General features: G+C 38.3%; 3 protein-coding genes across 3 annotated transcripts; 1 reads left to right on the top strand and 2 right to left on the bottom strand.

Moving 5' to 3' along the window:
• The first annotated feature begins 6,745 nt into the window (after nt 1-6,745).
• LOC117341245 lies at nt 6,746-8,241 on the top strand. The gene is made up of 2 exons (XM_033903098.1): nt 6,746-7,395; nt 7,621-8,241. The coding sequence occupies exons 1-2, from the start codon at nt 7,329-7,331 to the stop codon at nt 8,214-8,216; spliced, it is 663 nt and encodes a 220-aa protein (XP_033758989.1). The 5' UTR covers nt 6,746-7,328; the 3' UTR covers nt 8,217-8,241.
• A 9,740-nt stretch (nt 8,242-17,981) lies between these two features.
• On the bottom strand, nt 17,982-19,177 carry LOC117341347 (putative nuclease HARBI1; the record flags this gene model as incomplete). Its single annotated transcript, XM_033903205.1, has 2 exons — nt 17,982-18,471; nt 18,943-19,177. Coding segments are annotated over 2 exons (480 nt in total), but the record flags the coding sequence as incomplete, so codon positions are not given.
• A 361-nt stretch (nt 19,178-19,538) lies between these two features.
• Nucleotides 19,539-20,261, bottom strand: LOC117341142. Its single transcript, XM_033902987.1, has one exon. The coding sequence runs from the start codon at nt 20,086-20,088 to the stop codon at nt 19,597-19,599; it is 492 nt and encodes a 163-aa protein (XP_033758878.1). The 5' UTR covers nt 20,089-20,261; the 3' UTR covers nt 19,539-19,596.
• Nucleotides 20,262-22,734: the final 2,473 nt, after the last annotated feature.

Raw genomic sequence — 22,734 nt, 5'->3', positions numbered from 1 at the left:
GAGATCCGTAAATATCCCTGACCAGACACCATCAGTTCTCTTGACAGGAAAGAGTCCATTCATGAAAGCTGCATGTACGGGTGGGCACGTTCTAGTTCAAACAATTTAGGGATGATGAGAGCCAAGGATTATGTGTATTTGTTGTGCCAAGCAGCAGCAAGATATTGCTGCATCTCACACAAAGACTGTAGATACACTTATATTTATGAAACAAAAATAAAAAATGCCAGATGAATAAGATTTATATATTATCTATGCATTATAATAAGCAAAGATTGCATCATGATCAGCACCTGAAAATGAAACAAACAATATCTCGGAATCAATATACACAATTTTCGCCAAAATTTGAGTCAAAATTTGATCTTATTTCAAATTGACTTTCATCCTGGAAAAGAAATCTTGATTTTAAATCACTTCAGATGTGTCGCCAAACTAATAACCAACTCAAATTTTGTCTGAAATGACACCTACAATGTATTTCTAGTCCCCTTATACCTCCTGATATGTCCATTTGAATATTGGCACTTATGGTATGGCGGCCATCTTGGATTTTGGACGAAAACGAGGTTTTGCCATGGAGGGATTCGGGTGGATTTTTTTCTGTGTTCTAGTGGACCATTACTTAACCTATTTCAGTCGAGAAACCTTTGTTAAAAATTTTGTCCAACCTCTAATGCAAAAATAAATTCATTGCTTGGACTACTGGCCGAGACATACCAGAGTCTTTAAAAATGGTAGTTGCTACTCCTGCTTAGCGCTCAGCATATTTGGAGTGGGACGACTGGTTGGCCCGTTGTCAGTATAATGTGACCGGGTGGGGTGTGCTACTGGGTGTCTTCGGCAGTGTGCTTCAGTGAGGTAGCACTATAAATCGGCAAAAGTTCCGGCCTATCACAAGGAGACTTAACACGAACATACCGCAGCCTCCCAAAACACACATACGCACTCACCACACGCATACATGTAGCATGTTCTATTAACATCTAAGGTCATTTAAGGACGGCCTCCCGTGCGTGCGACATGCATGCGTGTGGTGAATGCGTGTGTGTGTTGTGGGAGGCTGCGGTATGTTCGTGTTAAGTCTCCTTGTGATAGGCCGGAACTTTATTCTACAGACTAAGGGGAACCTACATATGAAATTTCAGAAATATCACTTCAGTACTTTATGAGAAATAGCAATAACAAACTTCAATTGTCAAAATCCAAGATAGCTGCCTGTCGGCCATGCTGTTTTCCGATCGGTCCCAAAATGCAATATGCATAACTTCAGATAAAGGGGAACCTATATATGAAATTTAAGAAAGATCACTTCAGTACTTTCTGAGAAATAGCGATAACAAAATTCAATTATCAAAATCCAAGATGGCTGCCTGTCGGCCATGTTGTTTTCTGATCGGTCCCAAAATGCAATATGCATAATCACAGACCGAGGGCAACCTACATATGAAATTTGAGAAAGATCTGTTCAGTACTTTCTCAGAAATAGCGATAACAAGAATTGTTTACGGACGGAGGGACGGCGGACCAGGGACGCAAGGCGATTTGAATAGCCCACCATGTGATGATATCCACTTTCTCTATTCAAACAATACTCCTGCAAGTCTGCCCTGCAGGTATGGCGTAAGAATTGTACCTGCTGTCCCCATTGCATGATCGTAAGAGGCGAATACATTTGGGCTCTTATCTTTTTCTCCTCTTTCGTAACAACTTTCTCCAAATGACTCCCTTGATAATGCCTCACTGTTGGCCTTTAGTTGAGCGTTCGCCGCTGTGAGGAAGGCTTTGGGTTCTGTCCCCTAGCCGTGACATACCAGTCTTCAAAAATGGTAGTTGTTGCTCCTGGATCTTTTCTTCCCTCTGCATATGCCATATGAAACCCATAGCAATGACCATGAGATGGACAAAACCACAAAAATAAAGAGGTGGATCCCCTGGCAGATACCTGTACTTTAGAAAACAACTTGTAACGAAAGTCATTAGGTTATCATCCGCAACTGTATTCCTGCTGGTCTTTCCTTCATCTCTTGTAAATTTACGAATGTTTCTAATTGAACAACCACTTGATGAAAAGTAGTAGGCTCTGCCATATTTTTAGAGGGTTGTATGTACCTGCCTGCTCTGAAACTTGCTCTGAAGGATACATTTCTACAGATGATACACGGTTCAAAATATGTCCGACTAAGGACATGATATCATTAGGTAAAACATGTTTACCATGTCTATCAAAATTACAATACATAGAGTTTGCAATTAATGTTCTAACTTCCGGACAAAAGAAACGCAACTTGTACATGACAGAATTAAAAAAAACTGGTCCCCACCTGGGTGTGGAACAGCATCACTGATATGTGCCAAAAGTTGACGTAGTTCTGACACTACATTGTTTGGAATGACAATAGATAAAGGAGCTGTTAAGGATAACATTATCAACAATTTGGCATAAGCATCCTTTTCTATATCAGGCATTTCACCAAGAAAGCGCTTGAGAGAAGGAAGTGCCTCCACAGGGAAAATCTGTAAAAGTGTTTCTGTTCTTGCATGGTTAACTTCTTCAGTTAATCTGTCATCTTTTAAATACTTCTCATCAGCAAAAATACTCCCCAAATAAAACATGCGTTCTCCACAAGTTGTCAACACATTGGGTAATATATCTCTACTTTGGGTTATGAAACATCTATCCAATCTTCTGTGTAATGTTTCATGTATAACGGTGTCCTCTGATTGTTTAATTGGGTCAACATTGGCATTTCTGAAACCTATTCCTACCTTTGTGCCATCAACGAAACCACCATTTCAAGAATACACCGGGATCCATAAACCCTTTTGAATTGACACAACGCCTCTTGTAGGTTGATGGAATGTTTTTACAGAAACCAGATCAAGTTATCTTAGAACTAAGAACTTGATTCACAAACATCCACCCTATTTCATATCCAGCAACTGTCTCAGAACCGTACACATGGAGACCGAACTTCTTTCCCTCATCCCATTCTAGTTTACACAATCATGCAACACATAAACGAATGTGAACATTACAAGCCACATGTGCAATTTCTGTATAAATAATAAGCATCCTACTAAATTTGGTGACACCATCAGGATAACTGCTATTAGTCCACCCAATACCACAATGACATGGTATTGTTGGAATGCTATTAACAAGTATTGGCCCCTGCCCTGCAGGTAGGGTGTAAGCATTGTACCCGCTGCCCCAATTGCATGATCGTAAGAGGCGACTAAACTTGGGATCTTATCTTTTCCTTTTTAACATATTTCTTCTACCTAATGTCTCCCTTGACACAATGCCTCACTTTTGGCTTTTAGTCGAGCGTTCGCCCCTGTGAGGAAGACTGGGTTCTGTCCCCTAGCCGAGACATACCAGAGTCTTTAAAAATGGTAGTTGCTACTCCTGCTAAGCGTTCAGCATATTTGGAGGGGAACGACTGGTTGGCCCGTTGTCCGTATAATGTGACCGGTTGGGGTGTGCTGCTGGGTGTCTTCAGCAGTATGCTTCGGTGAGGTAGCACTGTAAATCGGCAAAAGTTCCGGCCTATCACAAGGAGACTTAACAGGGACATACCGCAGCCTCCCAAAGCACACATACGCACTTACCACACGCATACATGTCGCACGCACGCTAAATGACCTTAGCTGTTAATAGGACGTTAAACGAAATGAACCTAACAAAACAAAACCAAACTTCTTCAAGGATCTCAGACATGTCTTTTCAATAGACTTTAAATCAGAAATTAGGTACTGTATTATTATCAGTATCAAAATAGCTTGACTATAATCTGTTTTTGCTATACAGTTAAATAATGCATCCTGCCTTGACTCTACTGTTTTCCCAGTGTACAATGGAATTGTCTTGCATATCTAATTGTAAGTGGTGAACAGTAATGCTGATTCAAACCCATATATAAACAACACATGTAAAGCAGCTGGTAGACGGATTATTTCTTGTGTTACAGAATTAATGTGTTATGGTTCTATAATTAAGTCGCATATGATAATAACCCATAAACCACAGATTCAGTTATTATAATTACCTTCTTCCTCCCTGTCTCGGTAAATACATAGGAGTTTGTCCTAATCAGGACAGACACTTTCCCTCCTATATCCAGCATTTGCTTTCCATTGGATAGACTGTAAAAAAGAAACAGCTTGTGATATATATATAGTATGAAATTATCTTATATATATCAATTTTCTTCAGTAAAAGACAACACGCAAGTAGTGTATATGAACTTAAAGATCTAGAACAATAGAGAACAAAAGAATCTATTGTTTAACTTCACGGTCCATTAACCTCAAGGTCAATTAACTTCACGGTCCATTAACCTCAAGGTCAATTAACTTCACGGTCCATTAACCCCAAGGTCAATTAACCTCACGGTCAATTAACCTCACAGTCCATTGACCATTGACCTCACGGTCCATTGACGTTATGGTCTATTGATTGATCGAGTGACCTATTTGACATTTCTTTGTTTGAAAAAAAAAGCGAACACCTGTGAGACAATAGCCTTTGTTTGAGGAACACCTGTGATAATAGACAATGACTTTAAAAAGACAAAATGTGATATAAAAAATACAATGCGACCATACAACTCAATCATTAGTGATTTTCTGATAGTGTAAGATCAGTGTCTTCTTAAAAAAAGCGTTCAGTCACAGCAGAGGATACAACTTCCTTGAAGATTTAAAAGAAATAAAGCAAGACTAAAGGTAAGTTTTTTTTTTACATTTTTATTCCTGTTAGCATTCTATTTGGAAAATTATGCACCATTTAACCTAAAAATATTAATGATTTACATTACCATGAAAAGAATCCGATCGTATACACCAAACAAAATCCTTTTAAAACATAACAGTGTTTGTCATTGCACTTTGCCAAAATCTTTTGTTCACTTTGTGGCGGCTTTCACCTCCTGAATCACACTCTGCAAGGTTTGCAGCTCCATGGAGATTTTGTTTTTCCTCTCCCGGAGCCGCCTCAGTTCCTCCAGAATCCGATCGCATACACCAAACAAAATCCTTTTAAAAACATAACAGTGTTTGTCATTGCACTTTGCCAAAATCTTTTGTTCACTTTGTGGCGGCTTTCACCTCCTGAATCACACTCTGCAAGGTTTGCAGCTCCATATAGATTTTGTTTTTCCTCTCCCGGAGCCGCCTCAGTTCCTCCTCACAGGAGTGATCTTGGAAGAGGAGGTCTTCCTTTCGTCGCTCCAAAAGTCTCCTACAAAACAGTTGTGTTAAAGTTAGAGAGATTTCAAATAGAAATACAAATTCAAAAAATATCTCCCATCATTGATGAAATAATCAGTGAAACATCATTCTATGAGACACACGCTCACTTGAATATATGATATGATTATGTTTTAGCAAGGCACAATAAAGTCTTAATGTTACATATATATATATGGGGCAAAGAAGTAATTCAAACAGTGTAAACAATAAGGTTTGTTAAATTTTCGAGGCAATTCGCCCCTTTATCAAAACACAAAAAATCACAAATACAATCACATAATATATATAAGAAGTACTGGAAATACAATAAAATAAGAATAATGTTTTAGTAACTGGAGAATATATATGATAAACTGTTATCAGACATTTGGAAAACACTCTCACATCTAAGTTTGATTAGCTTAACGACCCTAAATGTGAAATGAAAGTTACTATATAACTGGATACTTACACATGATACTCCTTCTGATGCATTTCCGGCTCATCGGAAATTATGATGGGAGTATCTTTTGAAGTTGTGTTGTCATCGGAAATGACTATGCGGGTATCTGTAACAGGAGTGCTATGGTCATTGAGCATGAGGGATGTATCCCATTCACTCGTCATGTCCATACTCCCACTGCAATAAACAAGCATACATGTGGAAGGATACATACGAATTATGTCAAAAATTGGCAAAAAATAATTAAAACATCACCTTTTACAAGCAACAGAAATACATTTTTCATGTAGTTTTAACAAAAAACTATCAAGGATATTTACCTTAGTAACTTTTCAAAAGGATCCACACCCACTGCGGAAGAGTCGAGTTCCCCAAATTCTTCTACAACTTTGACAAGTTTTGTGTCAGTGATTTGAGAACACATCCTTACAGAACTGATGAAAATGTTCGGTATGAGTGAAATTATCAATAGCCTTATATATTAGTCTAAAAGAATGTTTAATACCACCAGATGCAATTTTAGTTGGAAAATGATTGGTCAAAAATGAAAACCATCTGATGTTTTTTAAAACTTTGAAAGTATAGTAATGTTGCGTGAAGTTTCTATTGATTTTGCTGAGATTCAAGAGAAAAGAATACTTTCAACCCTAACATTGAAATGGTAAAACAGATGCTTTTCATACAATTTGTATATTGATTTTTACTGATCTGTTTTAAGAGAAAGAATAATATTTTTAATCATAAGATTAATTGGTAAAATCCATTTGCTTTTAGTGCTAAGGAGGGAGAACTTTGAACACATGTTTGCACGAAACCCTTGATAGTAAGGCAATTAGTTGTTGGTCAAGTGGTAATTTAATATCCAAGGAGAAAGGATACGGACAAATCCAGGTGAGATTCGGAAGGTCTGCACAGTCTCTCTGATATGAAAAAACAAGTCAACAGACCAACTGACACCATAAATGTTTTTTTAATCAATATTGATACGAAAAACATAGTAAATCATTGGGGTGTTGAAGCCTATATACTTTTTCAACAGTGTCCACAAACAAAGGGAAAGGGGGGAGGTGATGACAAATGGGGGAGGTGATGACATATCTATGTCTGAACAATCTAAAACAAATACAGTCCCCCTCCATACTGTCCTCTGAAACATGACACAAGGTCATCATATGATAATAGAAGGGCAGAACACCCTGGTAGAAATCTGTTCTAATTTAAAAACAAAGCTTTTACAAATGAAACATGAGAATTTTTCACGACAGATATCTAGGACAATAATTAATAGGTGTCATCTAAAATAAATACAGATACAGCAACCCTCTATCTAGATAGAATTAATAGTCATTTCAAAAATTCTCTCCAGACACTATGGATGTAAAATTAGTGTTCATACTTTGTACCATCCTTGAAGGAACATCGTGTACTACTTGCGAAAACGTTTCAAGATGTTGTAAAAAACAAAGTGCCACATCATATCTGTGCAACAGTTGTCAATGTATCAGGATTGACAAAAGGTGGGACCCCGAATGGTCCCAATCTATGACACTAAGACTGAGATTAAATTCTCCCAACAATTCATCGCGTGGAGTCCAATGTGAACACGCAGATTTTTACTTACGACAAGAGGATGTTTAACACCTTCCAGTGTGATCCCTATTTGACGATCAAATATGGCATGCAGAAGAAAAAGTGCGGTAAGTATTTTGTTTGTTATTTTTAATTGATGAATCAAGTATTATTTTTTAAAAGTCAACAGTTGCTTTAAACGATTCTCGATTCTTTTGTAAAAAAAAACCCCATCTCAATATGTTGTTTTAACGCAGAACAAGATAATCATTCTTCATTACATTTAAAAAAATAAAACCAGATTAATTTGTTTTAATGCATAACAAAATAACTATTCTCCATTTCATTTCCAGATGGAACCACTGCACAGAACAAATCAGCCTCTACTACTGTTGAGGTAACAAAGGCCCGCTCTGGTATCTCTACTGCAAAGGTGACTGACTCAGATATCTCTACCGCGAAGATGACCAGCTCTGGTATCTCTACTGCAAAGGTGACTGACTCAGATATCTCTACCGCGAAGATGACCAGCTCTGGTATCTCTACAGCGAAGATGACTGCCTCCGATATATCTACTGCGAAGATGACCAGCTCTGGTATCTCTACAGCGAAGATGACTGCCTCCGATATCACTATTGTGAAGATGACCAGCTCTGGTATCTCTACAGCGAAGATGACTGCCTCCGATATATCTACTGCGAAGATGACCAGCTCTGGTATCTCTACAGCGAAGATGACTGAATCCGATATATCTACTGCGAAGATGACCAGCTCTGGTATCTCTACAGCGAAGATGACTGCCTCCGATATCACTATTGTGAAGATGACCAGCTCTGGTATCTCTACAGCGAAGATGACTGAATCCGATATATCTACTGCGAAGATGACCAGCTCTGGTATCTCTACAGCGAAGATGACTGAATCCGATATATCTACTGCGAAGATGTAAACGTAAACTTTACGTTTACAGAGTTTACGTTCTACAACCATGCCAAAAACAACCAAGAAACTCGTACACCGTTCCTCCTTTTTGAGCCATGTTACAGTTGTTTACTTGACCTTGATACCCATCTACTCTGTAATTTGACCCTGGAATACGGACTTCTCCTCCATTTAATGCGTGTCGTATGTGTATCGGACAACCAGCTTTCACACTGTTGTGCATACACCATTCCAACCACTTTATGGAAACCTCGGAGAAATTATCTCGCTTTGTATAACCACAAGATGGTACTTGTGCAAGGGGAGAGTTGATGAAGCGCCGTTTCGAAATAATATAGCCTTTATCTTGAGCTGTTTTTTCGTTGAGCCACGTACCATTAAGACACACTTTTAATTTACCGTCTTGCTTTACGGCAGGTATCCAGTCTGTTAATACACCGTCACATTCGAGTTTAACTTCCCACTTCTCTTTTAGAAATTTCGTCCTGTACACTTTAGAACAGACCCCTGCTATGGTAACATCATTAAAAGGATCTATTCCGTCACTCACAAGGTCACAGTCGGTGTCCGTCACGCCCCCTGTTACGCTCATCAATATTTCGCGAAATTTTAGACATGCATGTCGGAGTATGTCTACGTCACTACGACAGTACTCCACTATTTCTCTACCAAAGTCAAATATCTCTTTGTTATCTATTTTCTGGTGGTGCCATTTGATAAAATCTTCTCTATCTTTTGTGTTCATGTAATCTGAACCGTAGTAGTGAGCTGCTGGATAAGTACCCACATATGTTTGATTCCCCCCTGTGTTAAAGAAATGAGGAAAATATCCTTTCTTTAATTCTGTTAACGTGAAAGCATCAGGTAGTTGAGATAATTTCATCGGAAAAAAATTCAAAGAATCAAGAATTCGAATGTTGAGTCCTCTACCTACTGTCATGGACATTATTATTATTTTAGAACCGGCATATATAATATTGTCGGGGCGTAGCGAATTGTCTATTAAATACTCCAATAAAAAGTACCCGTCATACCCCTTCATGTTGTGTTCAATGACTGTAAAGTCTTTGTGTCCCTCGTTAAAAAGCCATTGACAAAAGTCTACATTGGTTGAACTACCCCTAAAGATGACTTCCCGTAAGCCACAACCTTCACAGGGGCTGACCTCGAAACATTTTTCTTTCCTGTTATATTTATTACATTTATGACATCTTGATCCGCATCCTACACATTTACTACTTTGTGTTAGGTCAGTGTCAATGCAAAGCTCACACGTCATTTGAGCGATTGCCAAGTTTGGTGTATGCTGACGTTTGTTACACCACGTTTGTTGACAATTCGAGCAACGGAGACACATTTTACAGGGGTCTTGTGTCATGTTTACATGTCTTACAGTCAGGGTCGCGTCTGATGGTGTAACCACTCTTACATGTAATAATGTCGTCAGATTGACTGCACTCAAAATCGAAAAAAATATATTTAGACCTTTGTTTACGAGGGTCCAGGGCTCTAATGTAACCGAGATGACTGGAGTCTACATATTCGGTACATCCCTTGCATTTATACTCCCCACACATATGTTGTTTAGGGTCGCGTTTTTCAGTGTCAAGTACATGTTTACAATTTGTACACTTCCAAATCAAATTACAATTCGAAATTAATTTTGAATTATTCTTACGAGATTTCTTTTGCAGATGTCGATTTAAACAAGCCAGTGATTTACATGTCATGTGACAATGACGACAACTAACAAATCCCTGTTTATCTGCATCATCGTCATGGCATTTTTTTGAGGTACATACAAAGCAACTCACTGAACACTGGTGCTTATTTTGGTATGCTTTCAGACATCGTTCACAGAATTTTGATGCACCAAAGAAACCCTGTATGTTTGAAATGGGATGAAAATGAGAATCATTCACAAAATAGATAAATATCCTTTGTCTAGAACTGTCTTCAGAGGGCACTCTATAAAAGTTGTTCCCCATGGATGCACACACAACTAAGACATCTACATCTAAATATTCTTCAAACGTACTTATATCATTTAAAGTAAATTTTCGATCAACCCCTACAAGTCTTACACTACTCAAAACCAAAAAGTTCAATGTGTCTAATCGATTTCCACATTCCTTAGGATTCCTAAGTTTCTTGAAATACCATACGGGACATACTTTATACTTCCAAATTAATTCTTCTAGTGAAATTGTAGGATCGTTTTCATTTTGTATCATTTCATTCCATACTTTGGTTGTTACTTGATTTGCACTCAGAAATGCCATGACAATTGCTCTAGACAGACATGTATTATCATTGTTCCGTATTTCTATAATACTACGTTTGTTTTTAACAGCATTTTTGATAGATATTATTTTCTTGCCTCTTCCACCTGTTGGTATTTGAATAGTACCCACATCTATACGGATGCTATCGTTTACAGATAATTCTTCATTGCTGTTTAAAACTTTTTCGACATGTTCCATGACGCTATGCCCACTCAGTCTGTTAATGGGTTGAAGGGGCACCACGATAGGATTGTTCAACCCATTATGGTGTATTAAAACCCTTCCTAGGTCGGACCCGTCAATACCTTCAGCTGACCGTGCAATGACGTCATCGAACATGTTCTCTAATTGCTTATATAGCTCAGATAATTTTGTTCCATTATTTTTGCCATCGAAAGTGACTTCGTAATGTGTATCTTTAGCAGAGTTCTTAAAAGTTCTTTCCTTGATTTTAACCATATCATAACTAAATGTAGTGTCACCTTCGCTCCCCCCTCCTGTCTGTAGCTGTGATCCACGTCGTTGAGGGGACTGTACATGACTAGGCCCTGGCATTGGTGACTGACTGGGGGTTGGCACTGATGACTGGTTAACGGCATGCTCCATAAAAAATCCTCTTCTCCTCGGCGGTGGTTGTTCTATGCAGCTTAGTGCCCTAATATCTTCGTGAGATCTTTCATGGTGACAATATTCATCATAGTCCATGAAATGACCCCACGGACAAAAGGAACAGACGTATTCCCTTTGCACGCCATTCATAAAGTCAATGTTAAAATGAGTATTTTCATGCTCTCTATAATCTTCATAGGAAATAAATCCATCGAGGGCACACCAGGAGCAGATGAAGTTGCTAGTCATCTGGAAATAAATAAAATGTTTTCCTTCAAAATTCTACTCAAAGGGACACAACTCTCAGGATCTTATAAAGGTCTTAGTACGCATACCATACACATGTGTACGTGCGTGTGTGACGAATGTTTACAAAATTGTGAATGAAATGCCTGGCACTCTCCAAACAGTGATAACATTCCACTACGCCGTAGATGCATCAACCGGTCAGATACAAGGACCTTTAAATCTCTGTACTTGATTCGTAAAGTCAAGTTAGCTTGACGGGCATTCCCTGTACATTTTTATAGGAACTTTAAACAACTGTACCATGAATCGTAAAGTCAAGTTAGCTTGACAGTCATTCTCTTCGTACATTTTTTGAATGATGTTGACTGCTACTGCTAACAATCCATATTAACTTTTTTGATTGCTATATTATACAGTCACAAGTCAATCTGGGAACTACTAAATTGTAGTGCCAGATAAACTTGAGTAATTACGTCAAGCACACCGTTCTTTACAACAATCCTGTAGCAGTCACGGTATCATTCAAATTAAATATCACCCCGATCCACCATAGCAGCTTCTATGTATATTCTCAAATTTAACTCCCTTTTTTTTCATTTCACAAAACCTCTTAATGTCAGTAGAACACAACGAAATAGATAAAGTGTGAGATTACAACGAAGCTACTTTTATGATGTTCCAGGATATTAAAAAAAAAGAATTATGTGATATTTCTGAAAAAAAATATCTCATTATTAAATACGACATGCAAATTAAAAAAAAAACAACACTTATATATTAAGCTGTAAACATTTTGATAATACTAATATATCAGTCCAAACTTTCTTGTTTTAGCTTTTTGCTTCGTGTGACAACTGGCGACGGAGTCTCACACAAATGTTCTGTCGAGTCATTAATCGAAAGGCTCATTGACTGAGCATCGTAGGTGATGTTAGGTATCACCATTTCGATTTCGGATGCCCTATCTAGGGATCTGTACGGAGGGTCCCGGTCTCTATAGCATTTCACACATTTCCTTTTCTTTCCTATGACTGCAGCTATGACCATTAAAATGACCGACAACGTTCCTCCACCCACGCTTAGAGTGATGGTCAGAACTGAAAACACAAAATTCAATGTATGAACACGTAAGACATATAACATTTCTTTTGGCGTAGGTGGCAATGAAACAACAGAAATTATTGTTTGATGCAATATTCGAGTCATTCAATGAACTATCTTGAGATAAATTATCTCCATTATATGTTCAAACAATTCATATTATTTTTCGCTTTTGGTGTTTAAATCTGTATAATTTGAGGCTTTTAACATTAACATTGATATGATCACGAACAAAAAAATGGAAATGTGTGACAAAAAGAAGTATAAAATAAAACAGATTAGCATGTTCCATGCTTCACAATTCAGACTTACTGGGTTCTTCTTCCTCTGTATCTGAGATTTCTATGGTCTTCACAGTGGTGACATAGGAGCCGGTCACCTTCACAATAGTGATATCGGAGGCAGTCATCTTCACAGTAGAGATATCGGGGGAGGTCATCTTCACAGTAGAGATATCGGGGGAGGTCATCTTCACAGTAGATATATCGGAGGCAGTCATCTTCGCTGTAGAGATACCAGAGCTGGTCATCTTCGCAGTAGATATATCGGAGGCAGTCATCTTCGCTGTAGAGATACCAGAGCTGGTCATCTTCGCAGTAGATATATCGGAGGCAGTCATCTTCACAGTAGAGATATCGGGGGAGGTCATCTTCACAGTAGATATATCGGAGGCAGTCATCTTCGCTGTAGAGATACCAGAGCTGGTCATCTTCACAATAGTGATATCGGAGGCAGTCATCTTCGCTGTAGAGATACCAGAGCTGGTCATCTTCGCAGTAGATATATCGGAGGCAGTCATCTTCGCTGTAGAGATACCAGAGCTGGTCATCTTCACAGTAGATATATCGGAGGCAGTCATCTTCGCTGTAGAGATACCAGAGCTGGTCATCTTCACAGTAGATATATCGGAGGCAGTCATCTTCGCTGTAGAGATACCAGAGCTGGTCATCTTCGCAGTAGATATATCGGAGGCAGTCATCTTCGCTGTAGAGATACCAGAGCTGGTCATCTTCACAGTAGATATATCGGAGGCAGTCATCTTCGCTGTAGAGATACCAGAGCTGGTCATCTTCACAGTAGATATATCGGAGGCAGTCATCTTCGCTGTAGAGATACCAGAGCTGGTCATCTTCACAGTAGAGATATCGGGGGAGGTCATCTTCACAGTAGAGATATCGGGGGAGGTCATCTTCACAGTAGATATATCGGAGGCAGTCATCTTCGCTGTAGAGATACCAGAGCTGGTCATCTTCGCAGTAGATATATCGGAGGCAGTCATCTTCGCTGTAGAGATACCAGAGCTGGTCATCTTCGCAGTAGATATATCGGAGGCAGTCATCTTCACAGTAGAGATATCGGGGGAGGTCATCTTCACAGTAGATATATCGGAGGCAGTCATCTTCGCTGTAGAGATACCAGAGCTGGTCATCTTCACAATAGTGATATCGGAGGCAGTCATCTTCGCTGTAGAGATACCAGAGCTGGTCATCTTCGCAGTAGATATATCGGAGGCAGTCATCTTCGCTGTAGAGATACCAGAGCTGGTCATCTTCACAGTAGATATATCGGAGGCAGTCATCTTCGCTGTAGAGATACCAGAGCTGGTCATCTTCACAGTAGATATATCGGAGGCAGTCATCTTCGCTGTAGAGATACCAGAGCTGGTCATTTACATGTTATGGCAGATGATGATCTTATAGAAACACTGTTAGAAATGGAAGGTCTCGTGGTATTGAAAATAAATAAGGATTTTTTCAACAAGTTTTATAAATCCCAACACCTTGCAACCATTGCCAAAATATGTGAGGCTATCGAATTAGGAGCCCTTCAAAAATTGAAAAGAATAGTTTGTTGGAATAGAGGTTTTGTCATGTATGAATCCGCTGGCCAGTTATCTAGCTAGATTACCATTGTTGACGGCATACTCACAAACCCATACCTCATGCCTCGCACCAGCTCAAGTATTATTGATTTTGAAAAACATTCCATCTTTAAGATTTATTGTTGGATCTGTCCTTGTCGCAGAGGAGGAGGACAAGATTTGGTGGGCAAAACTACTAAATGAACTTGTAGGCCAAGTTACATTTGGCCACAGTATCATAGACACCATCCCTGCAAAAATGCTGTGTTGTGACAGAAGTTCATATAGTTGGCAGTGCCCTACTGGCATAACTAAAGATGCGCTTAGCACCTTCTTCCAGTAAGCACAGGTATGGGTGTCTGCAGACAATAATGGATGTGTCCTTTATGACCAGATTGCAATCTACTTTAATACAAATTTTAATTTCCATGTATATGTGTTAAATGGACATTCTAGTCATTTGAAAGTCATTATGATATTATTTACATAAAGTACAAGGTATGTGATTTGTTTTATTTTATGGTGAGTTTTGATGTTTTTGTTCAATTCACAAAAATATTTGTTGCATTTACTACACTTTTTATGTAGTTTTTTTTTTACATTTTATTTTATTCCTGGTGTACCTACATTTTTAGGTCACCTGAGACGAAGTCTCAAGTGACCTATTCTAATCGCCTTTTGTCCGTCGTCGTCCGTCGTCCGTCGTGCGTCCGTAAACTTTTTACATTTTCGACTTCTTCTGCAAAACCACTTAACAAAATTCAATGAAATTTGGCAGAAAGTTTCTATGGCTGAAGGTCAACCAAAATTGTGAATTATATGGTCCCCAGCCCCCAGGGGCCTGAGGGGTGGGACCAAAAAGGGTCAAATTGACTAAAACTTCAAAAATCTTCTTCTCTACTCTCAGATATGATAGAATCAAATACTCTTCATAGATGGAAGGGTCTTAAGGTGCTTTACCAAAATTGTGAATTTCATGACCCTGGGGTCTCATATTTGCCCCTGGGGAGGGGGTAAACTTTACTATAGTTTATATAGGGAAATCACATTTTTGACTATTATTTGTTGGATTTCTATTGGAATTCATTCTAACTTGTATCAAATTATCAGCATGGGATGACAGTTTGATGGTATGTACATGTTGGCCCTGGTTGACCCCCAGGGGCTGGTGGGCGGGGCCAAAAAGGGTCAAATTGACTGAAATTTCAAAAATCTTCTCCTCTACTCTCAGATATGGTAGAATCAAATACTCTTCATAGATGGAAGGTCTTAAGGTGCTTTACCAAAATTGTGAATTTCATGACCCTGGGGTCTCACGTTTGCCCCTGGGGAGGGGGTAAACTTTACTATAGTTTATATAGGGAAATCACATTTTTGACTATTATTTGTTGGATTTCTATTGGAATTCATTCTAACTTGGTTCAAATTATCAGCATGGGATTACAGTTTGAAGTTATGTACATGTTGGCCCTGGTTGACCCCCAGGGGCTGGTGGGCGGGGCCAAAAAGGGTCAAATTGACTGAAATTTCAAAAATCTTCTTCTCTACTCTCAGATATGTTAGAATCAAATACTCTTCATAGATGGAAGGCTCTTCAGGTGCTTTACCAAAATTGTGAATTTCATGACCCTGGGTTCTCACGTTTGCCCCTGGGGAGGGGGTAAACTTTACTATAGTTTATATAGGGAAATCACATTTTTGACTATTATTTGTTGGATTTGTATTGGAATTCATACTAACTTGGTTCAAATTATCAGCATTGGATTACAGTTTGATGTTATGTACATGTTGGCCCTAGTTGACCGGGCCAAAAAGGGTCAAATTGACTGAAATTTCAAAAATCTTTCTCTATACTCTCAGATATGTTAGAATCAAATACTCTGCATAGATGAAGAGGTCTTATGGTGCTTTACCAAAATTGTGAATTTCATGACCCTGGGGTCTCACGTTTGCCCCTGGGGAGGGGGGTAAACTTTACTATAGTTTATATAGGGAAATCACATTTTTGACTATTATTTGTTGGATTTGTATTGGAATTCATTCTAACTTGTATCAAATTATCAGCATGGGATGACACTTTGATGGTATGTACATGTTGGCCCTGGTTGACCCCCAGGGGCTGTTGGCCGGGGCCAAAAAGGGTCAAATTGACTAAAATTTCAAAAATCTTCTTTCCTACTCTCAGATATGGTAGAATCAAATACTCTTCATAGATAGAAGGGTCTTAAGGTGCTTTACCAAAATTGTGAATTTCATGACCCTGGAGTCTCACGTTTGCCCCTGGGGAGGGGGTAAACTTTACTATAGTTTATATAGGGAAATCTCATTTTTGACTATTATTTGTTGGATTTGTATTGGAATTCATTCTAACTTGGTTCAAATTATCCTCATGGGATTACAGTTTGATGTTATGTACATGTTGGCCCTAGTTGACCCCCAGGGGCTGGTGGGCGGGGCCAAAAAGGGTCAAATTGACTGAAATTTCAAAAATCTTCTTATCTACTACATGTATATGTTAGAATCAAATACTCTTCATAGACTGACCCCATTAGGACTGATGGGTGGGGCCAAAAAGGGTCAATTTAGTTGGCCGAAATATTTCAAATCTCAGGTGACTGTTAAGGCCCTTTGGGCCTCTTGTTATTTATCTCATTGTGCTAGGTAGGCATTATTACATGTATGACATTGTAAACAGATTACTTGTAATCCCCCAAAAGTGTAAGGTTAAAGAAAATTGATTACTTTGTTCTTTATGGCCAATTTTCTAATGGGATGTTTATCATTTTATTGTTGAAAAAGCAGAAACAATTTGTTCTGTTTGTGAAGATGATTTTTACATTATTTTTGTTTTTAAATAAATATGAACTTGTTGAAATATACAAATGTATGTGGATTGTTGTTTATAATTCTCTGTTGCACGTCGTGTACCATATACTTCACACTTGGTTGTGTTTTTTTCCTCAATTTTTGAACTTATGCCGTGGCACGGTGTCTGCGTCAACTTTTCCATTTCAACAACTTCTTCTCAATAACCAAGAGGCTCAGGGACCTGATATTGGGCCTGTAGTATGTTTGAAGTGCTGCCAAGTTTGTTCAAATAAATCCTTTGACCTTGACTAACATTCAAGGTCACAGGTGTGCTCTGTTGTAACCAAAAGGCCCATATATAACAAGGTTGGATAGTATTGCACAGCAATACCAAGTCCCCTGCCTGCCCACTCAACCAATGAGAAGATGGCGGCCATTTTGAAAAAATTTTTTTTGGAAAAAAACAAATGTGGGATGCACAACTACATGTTATACTGATCATGTATACCAAGTTTCATTAAAATCGGAGTAGTACTTTAGGAGGAGTTGTCCGGAGAAGCCGGCGGCCATTTTGAAAATTATTTTTTCTGAAAAAAAATGTGGGATGCACAACTACATGTTATACTGATCATGTATACCAAGTTTCATTAAAATCGGAGTAGTACTTTAGGAGGAGTTGTCCGGACAACTGTTGCGTGACAGACAGACAGACGGACGGACGGACTGACGGACGGACGGAGGGTAAACCTATAGTCCCCCCGTTTTTCAAACGGCAGGGGACTAAAAAGGGGTAGATTTATATCGAGTCAAATTGGCAATTGCATAATGCATAGTAAATAAACAGAAAATACATGTCAGATATGTTTCACAGATTTCAGTAATGCTTTATTTTCACATATTAAATCTGAAACAGAATGTAGCATAATTGGTTCTATCTCAGTTGAGTATGAAGTTTCTTGGATGTATTGAATTAAACATTCACTCTTGTCCAGATAACAAATCAACAAGGTTATTTCTTTTTGCCACACCAGCAGCTGTGTCTCTATTTAATTATTCACAACGTTGTTAATGACTGTATCCTCAAAATAATCATTCACTCCATCATCACAAAGGATGCAAAGATTGTGCAAAACACAGGCTGACATGATCAGGTCGCATACACTGGCTACGTCGCTGCAGTACACATCTCTGATGCCTTCTGAACCTGCTCTTCAAATGGCCAATTGCTCTCTCAACACTTTGCCGTACAGATGAAACTATGCGATTATATCGCTTCTGTGGCTGTGTCAATCTTCCAGTGTCCCTAAAGGGTGTCATCAATGATGTTGAAAGTGGATAAGCTCCATCACCAGAAATTTATTTGTACAATGCTATTATTAACTGTGTACTTTATAATTAATCTATTTTCAGATATTAATATATAGCCGATCAGATACTGTAAACATGGTTATTTACCGTGGGGGGTTAATTTCACGATTTCGATAGGTAAACTATACGCGTGGGGGTAAATTTTGCGATCATATACTGTACCTTCGCATTTTTATTTAGCGCATTACATGATATTCATGTGGGAGAATTTTTCGCAGTAAAGTAACATTCGCATAATTAGAGTAAATTTACCCTGCACGTAAATTTCCATATTTGCAGTAGTCGGAACCCTTCGGACTAGATCATCAATCACTGTATAATTGCAAGGAAACAAAGAGACCAATATTGTTTCCCACATAATGATGGTTCTTTAAACTTTAAGGACCACACCATAACTGTTGATGAAGACATTTAAGAATTTTAAAACAGACCAAACAATTCAATAATCTTACCTATGATAAAGTTGTCTTGTCCAAGAATATCCCTTCTCACTAGTTTGTCATGCAACGGTGAATTGTGATACACTCTGGCATCATGTGTTGAACCAGGCCATCCAACATAACAGTCTGTGATGAGAAGTTGATCATCTACAACCAGCTGCAGTACAATAGATGGATATCCTTTGCGGTTGATGTAATCGGTATCGCCATTGGGAATCTGACTTAAACGAATATGTGTCCCATCGCAGTGATTTTCTTATCCTAATTACACAGGGGCCTGTACCTTTTCCATTGGGAAAATATAGCTGTATTTTTTAATATGGGGAAAAATGTACTTTCTTCCAAGCTCAAAAAAATTCATCAAATCAATGGTTTAATATCATTTTAAATATGCATATTTTAGCTATGATTAATCAATTGTAGCATTGGCTTGTTAAAACATTATGTGAAATGTATTATGTTCAATATTTCTTCATATTTATTAACATACAAGGAAACTTACAATTTCTTATTGGGAAAATATGAACTAAAAATGGGAAAAATACAGCAAAATTTCTTTAGGGGAAGCGGCCTGTATTCGGTCCCAAATCAATGCCAAAAAAATCACTGCATCGATAAAACCCACGACGTTAGGAAGACCAACACGCTCAGATATAGCTTCAGATATTAGGCCTTGGGTGCCAAAATCTGGCCACCTAATGATATGCTGGCGCATGCTGCACAATGCTTTTGAAACTCGTCGAATACATCTGTGGACGGTTGATGTTGACACACAAACAAACGGCTAATTTCTCTAATACTGTCCTGATTGCTTATGTACCACAAATACACTAGAAGTTGTTTCCTTACCGGAAGTCCTTCCTTTCCACTTTCCCGTATTGTGTATTCAATAGCAGGCGTAAGCTCAGCAATAAGTCTTTCAAAAGTATTCTTACAAACACGAAAGTCACGTCGGAAGTCTGTCTCCGTGTATTGGGGTATCACTTCCTCTGCAAACCCAATAACGTTTGGGATAATTCTGCGGTTTGTACTTCCAACATTGACCAACACGAGTTCTTCGATCTCTTCTTCATCCATAATTGATAGTTCTTCTTCTATGTCCATGATATCATCAATAATTACCGGTAGTAAGCTCATGACCATGTTTCTGTCCGCCATGTTGTTTTCGCTCTACCCTCTTCCGGTCCGTTCGATTCGATACACGGGTTGTTAGATAGAGCGCATGTGCAAGCCACAACCCGAGTCACTGTAGAGTTGCGGAATCGAATACAACCTGGTATGTCTCGGCTAGTGGACAGAACCCAAAGCCTTCCTCACAGGGGCGAACGCTCAACCAAAGGCCAAAACGAGGCATTGTCAAGGGAGACATTAGGAAGAAGAAAGTTAAGAAAGAGAAAAGATAAGATCCCAAATTTAGTCGCCTCTTACGATATCATGCAATGGGGGCAGCAGGTACGATTCTTACAACGTACCTGCAGGGCAGGAACGCTACAGTACCAGAGGACATACCAAACAAATATTCCCTAGACTATCCACAAATACGCTAAGAAAAAACTTCTTTTCTAACAGAACAGTGTCAATCTGGAATGAATAGACCGTATTCCAGTTTGCTAGGGCATAAGCGGTATTTGTATGACACAAGCGGCCTTGTCACGTGATGTCCGACATCTGACATATGGAAGGTAAACAATATGGCTGATTGCGAGAGCTTTCTTAACAGCAACATCGATGTATTGCAGCAGTTTTTGAAAGTTAGAGGAAAAACTGTGTCCAATATCAACAAAAAGTGTTTGATAGAACTATGTTGTGCCGTCAATAATTTAGATTTACCTGTAAAAATAAAGTCTGAGAATCAAACTCGAAAATATAGGCATTACAGAAGACCCTCTTTATCTGCCGGGGTTTTCCAACGATTTGTCAAATATACCAAACTTTACTCTTTTTTTTATTTAATTACCTTTTATGTTCACGTGCTGAGTATGATAAGCGTAAATTAAAAGCCTACAAGTCCTGTGATGACTTTTCTTTGATGGTCACGTAGAAAAATGTGGAATTCAATCCATTGGGAGAAAGTCGATATTCTCTATTCCGGGCAAAAGTGAGACCAACGCAGAGGACATCTGTGGGATTATATGACCTTTGGATTTATTTGGGAAAGGAACACGGAGATATAGCTGTAGCATACTGTACATACATTGGAGGTTAATTATACAGAAACAAATATACACATACACTAGTGTACATGTACAGTATACAATTTGCATTACACAGAGTGCAGATTGCAATTGAGAGGATCAATACAACAAAACAAAATTTCAAATGATAACTTTTAAAGGAATATTTATTGCAGTAACCAACAATTTTTAAACAACTTAAACAATAGCAGCCTTAATTAATTCTTCCTGTCTTGTTAAATATAATTAAAGTTTGGAACAGTATCATCATACAGTGTAAATAACAATAAAACAACATATATTAAAACATACAGGCATTTTAAGACCAAAACAAGCTACCTTACTGGTTAGGGCTGATGGCGCATGCAGGCATATAAGTGCAGTTCTTTATGAGATGGAAGCATTTGAACAAAAGTCATGCACTGATGGAGAAAATCAATGGAAAAAACAACCTATGCAGCATGATTGTCCAGTTCCAATTAAGAGACTCGGTGTTGTCCAGGCAAAGTATGTGCATCATGTTTCTCTTAACAGATAATATATGATGTTTGAGTTAAGTACATGTCTTGCCTGTTATACATGTAGCAAAGTGATGAACATGCAAGTATTCATGACCTAGAAAAAAACGCAAACCATAAAAATATTATTTTTTTTATATTATTTTTGTACAAGAGTATAAAAGCAAACCTTGCATTAAAGATTACTTATTACACTTCATCATGGATACAAATGCAGTTTGAAAATTGAAAGAGCAAATTTACAAATTAAATACCACAACAATCTCAATTTTTTTTTACATATATACAAATGATTTTCCTTCAGATATGTTTCTGCCGATGAGATTCCATCAAACAAGAGTCGACTAGAAAATTTTGATCCGAGGGCAAATATTGATGAGCCAGATGACCAAAAACTGAATGATTTGTGCGATTCTTTAAAAAAGGTTCTGACATATAATTCACTGGGTTTTTGACACAGGGGTAACCCTGAGTCATAGGGATTGCTATGAAAACCGGAAATGGCAGTGGTAAAAAGACAGGTACTGCCCTCTACCGGGCTCTCTGAACAATATTATAGTACACACTAATTTTGCATCTGCTGAACGGAAGATGTGAAAGTATTACTGTAGTTAATGCGGTTCCTATAAATTAGTCATAATCAAATCAGTATTACATCATTTCCTTCTTGTATATTTTTGTGTGTTTGATGTTTATTTCGAAGCTAAATCTAACCTGCTGTAGCCATACTGTACTGTATGTTATCGTAGGGTTGACCTTTATAGTAACTTCACTTCGGTTCCCAATCCGATTGCGTAATTAATACACAACACTGCAAATTGCCGGTAATACGCCAAGTTACCTTGGATTCAAATATTTGATGTAGGAAGTAGAAGTATTGAAGTGATGGGAAAGATTGACGAGTAAATATGGACTTCGAAAGATTACCGATAGTGCCAGTTTGTCCGCGCTATTTTTAGATGGAGTTTTGTTTGTACAACATACTGAATCGCCCCGGATATTAAATCCGGAAAAAATATAAGTGGCCTAATTTATTTGCTCATTATTTTATTTAAACGCTAAAAACGTGTAAATTTACGCCACTTTGTGTGTAGCTTTTATTAGAAATATCT

Source organism: Pecten maximus, chromosome 13 (assembly GCF_902652985.1).
Source record: "Pecten maximus chromosome 13, xPecMax1.1, whole genome shotgun sequence".
NCBI lineage: Eukaryota > Metazoa > Mollusca > Bivalvia > Pectinida > Pectinidae > Pecten > Pecten maximus.
Note: the sequence above shows the minus strand (reverse complement) of the source record. Positions and strands in the feature narration are given on the sequence as shown.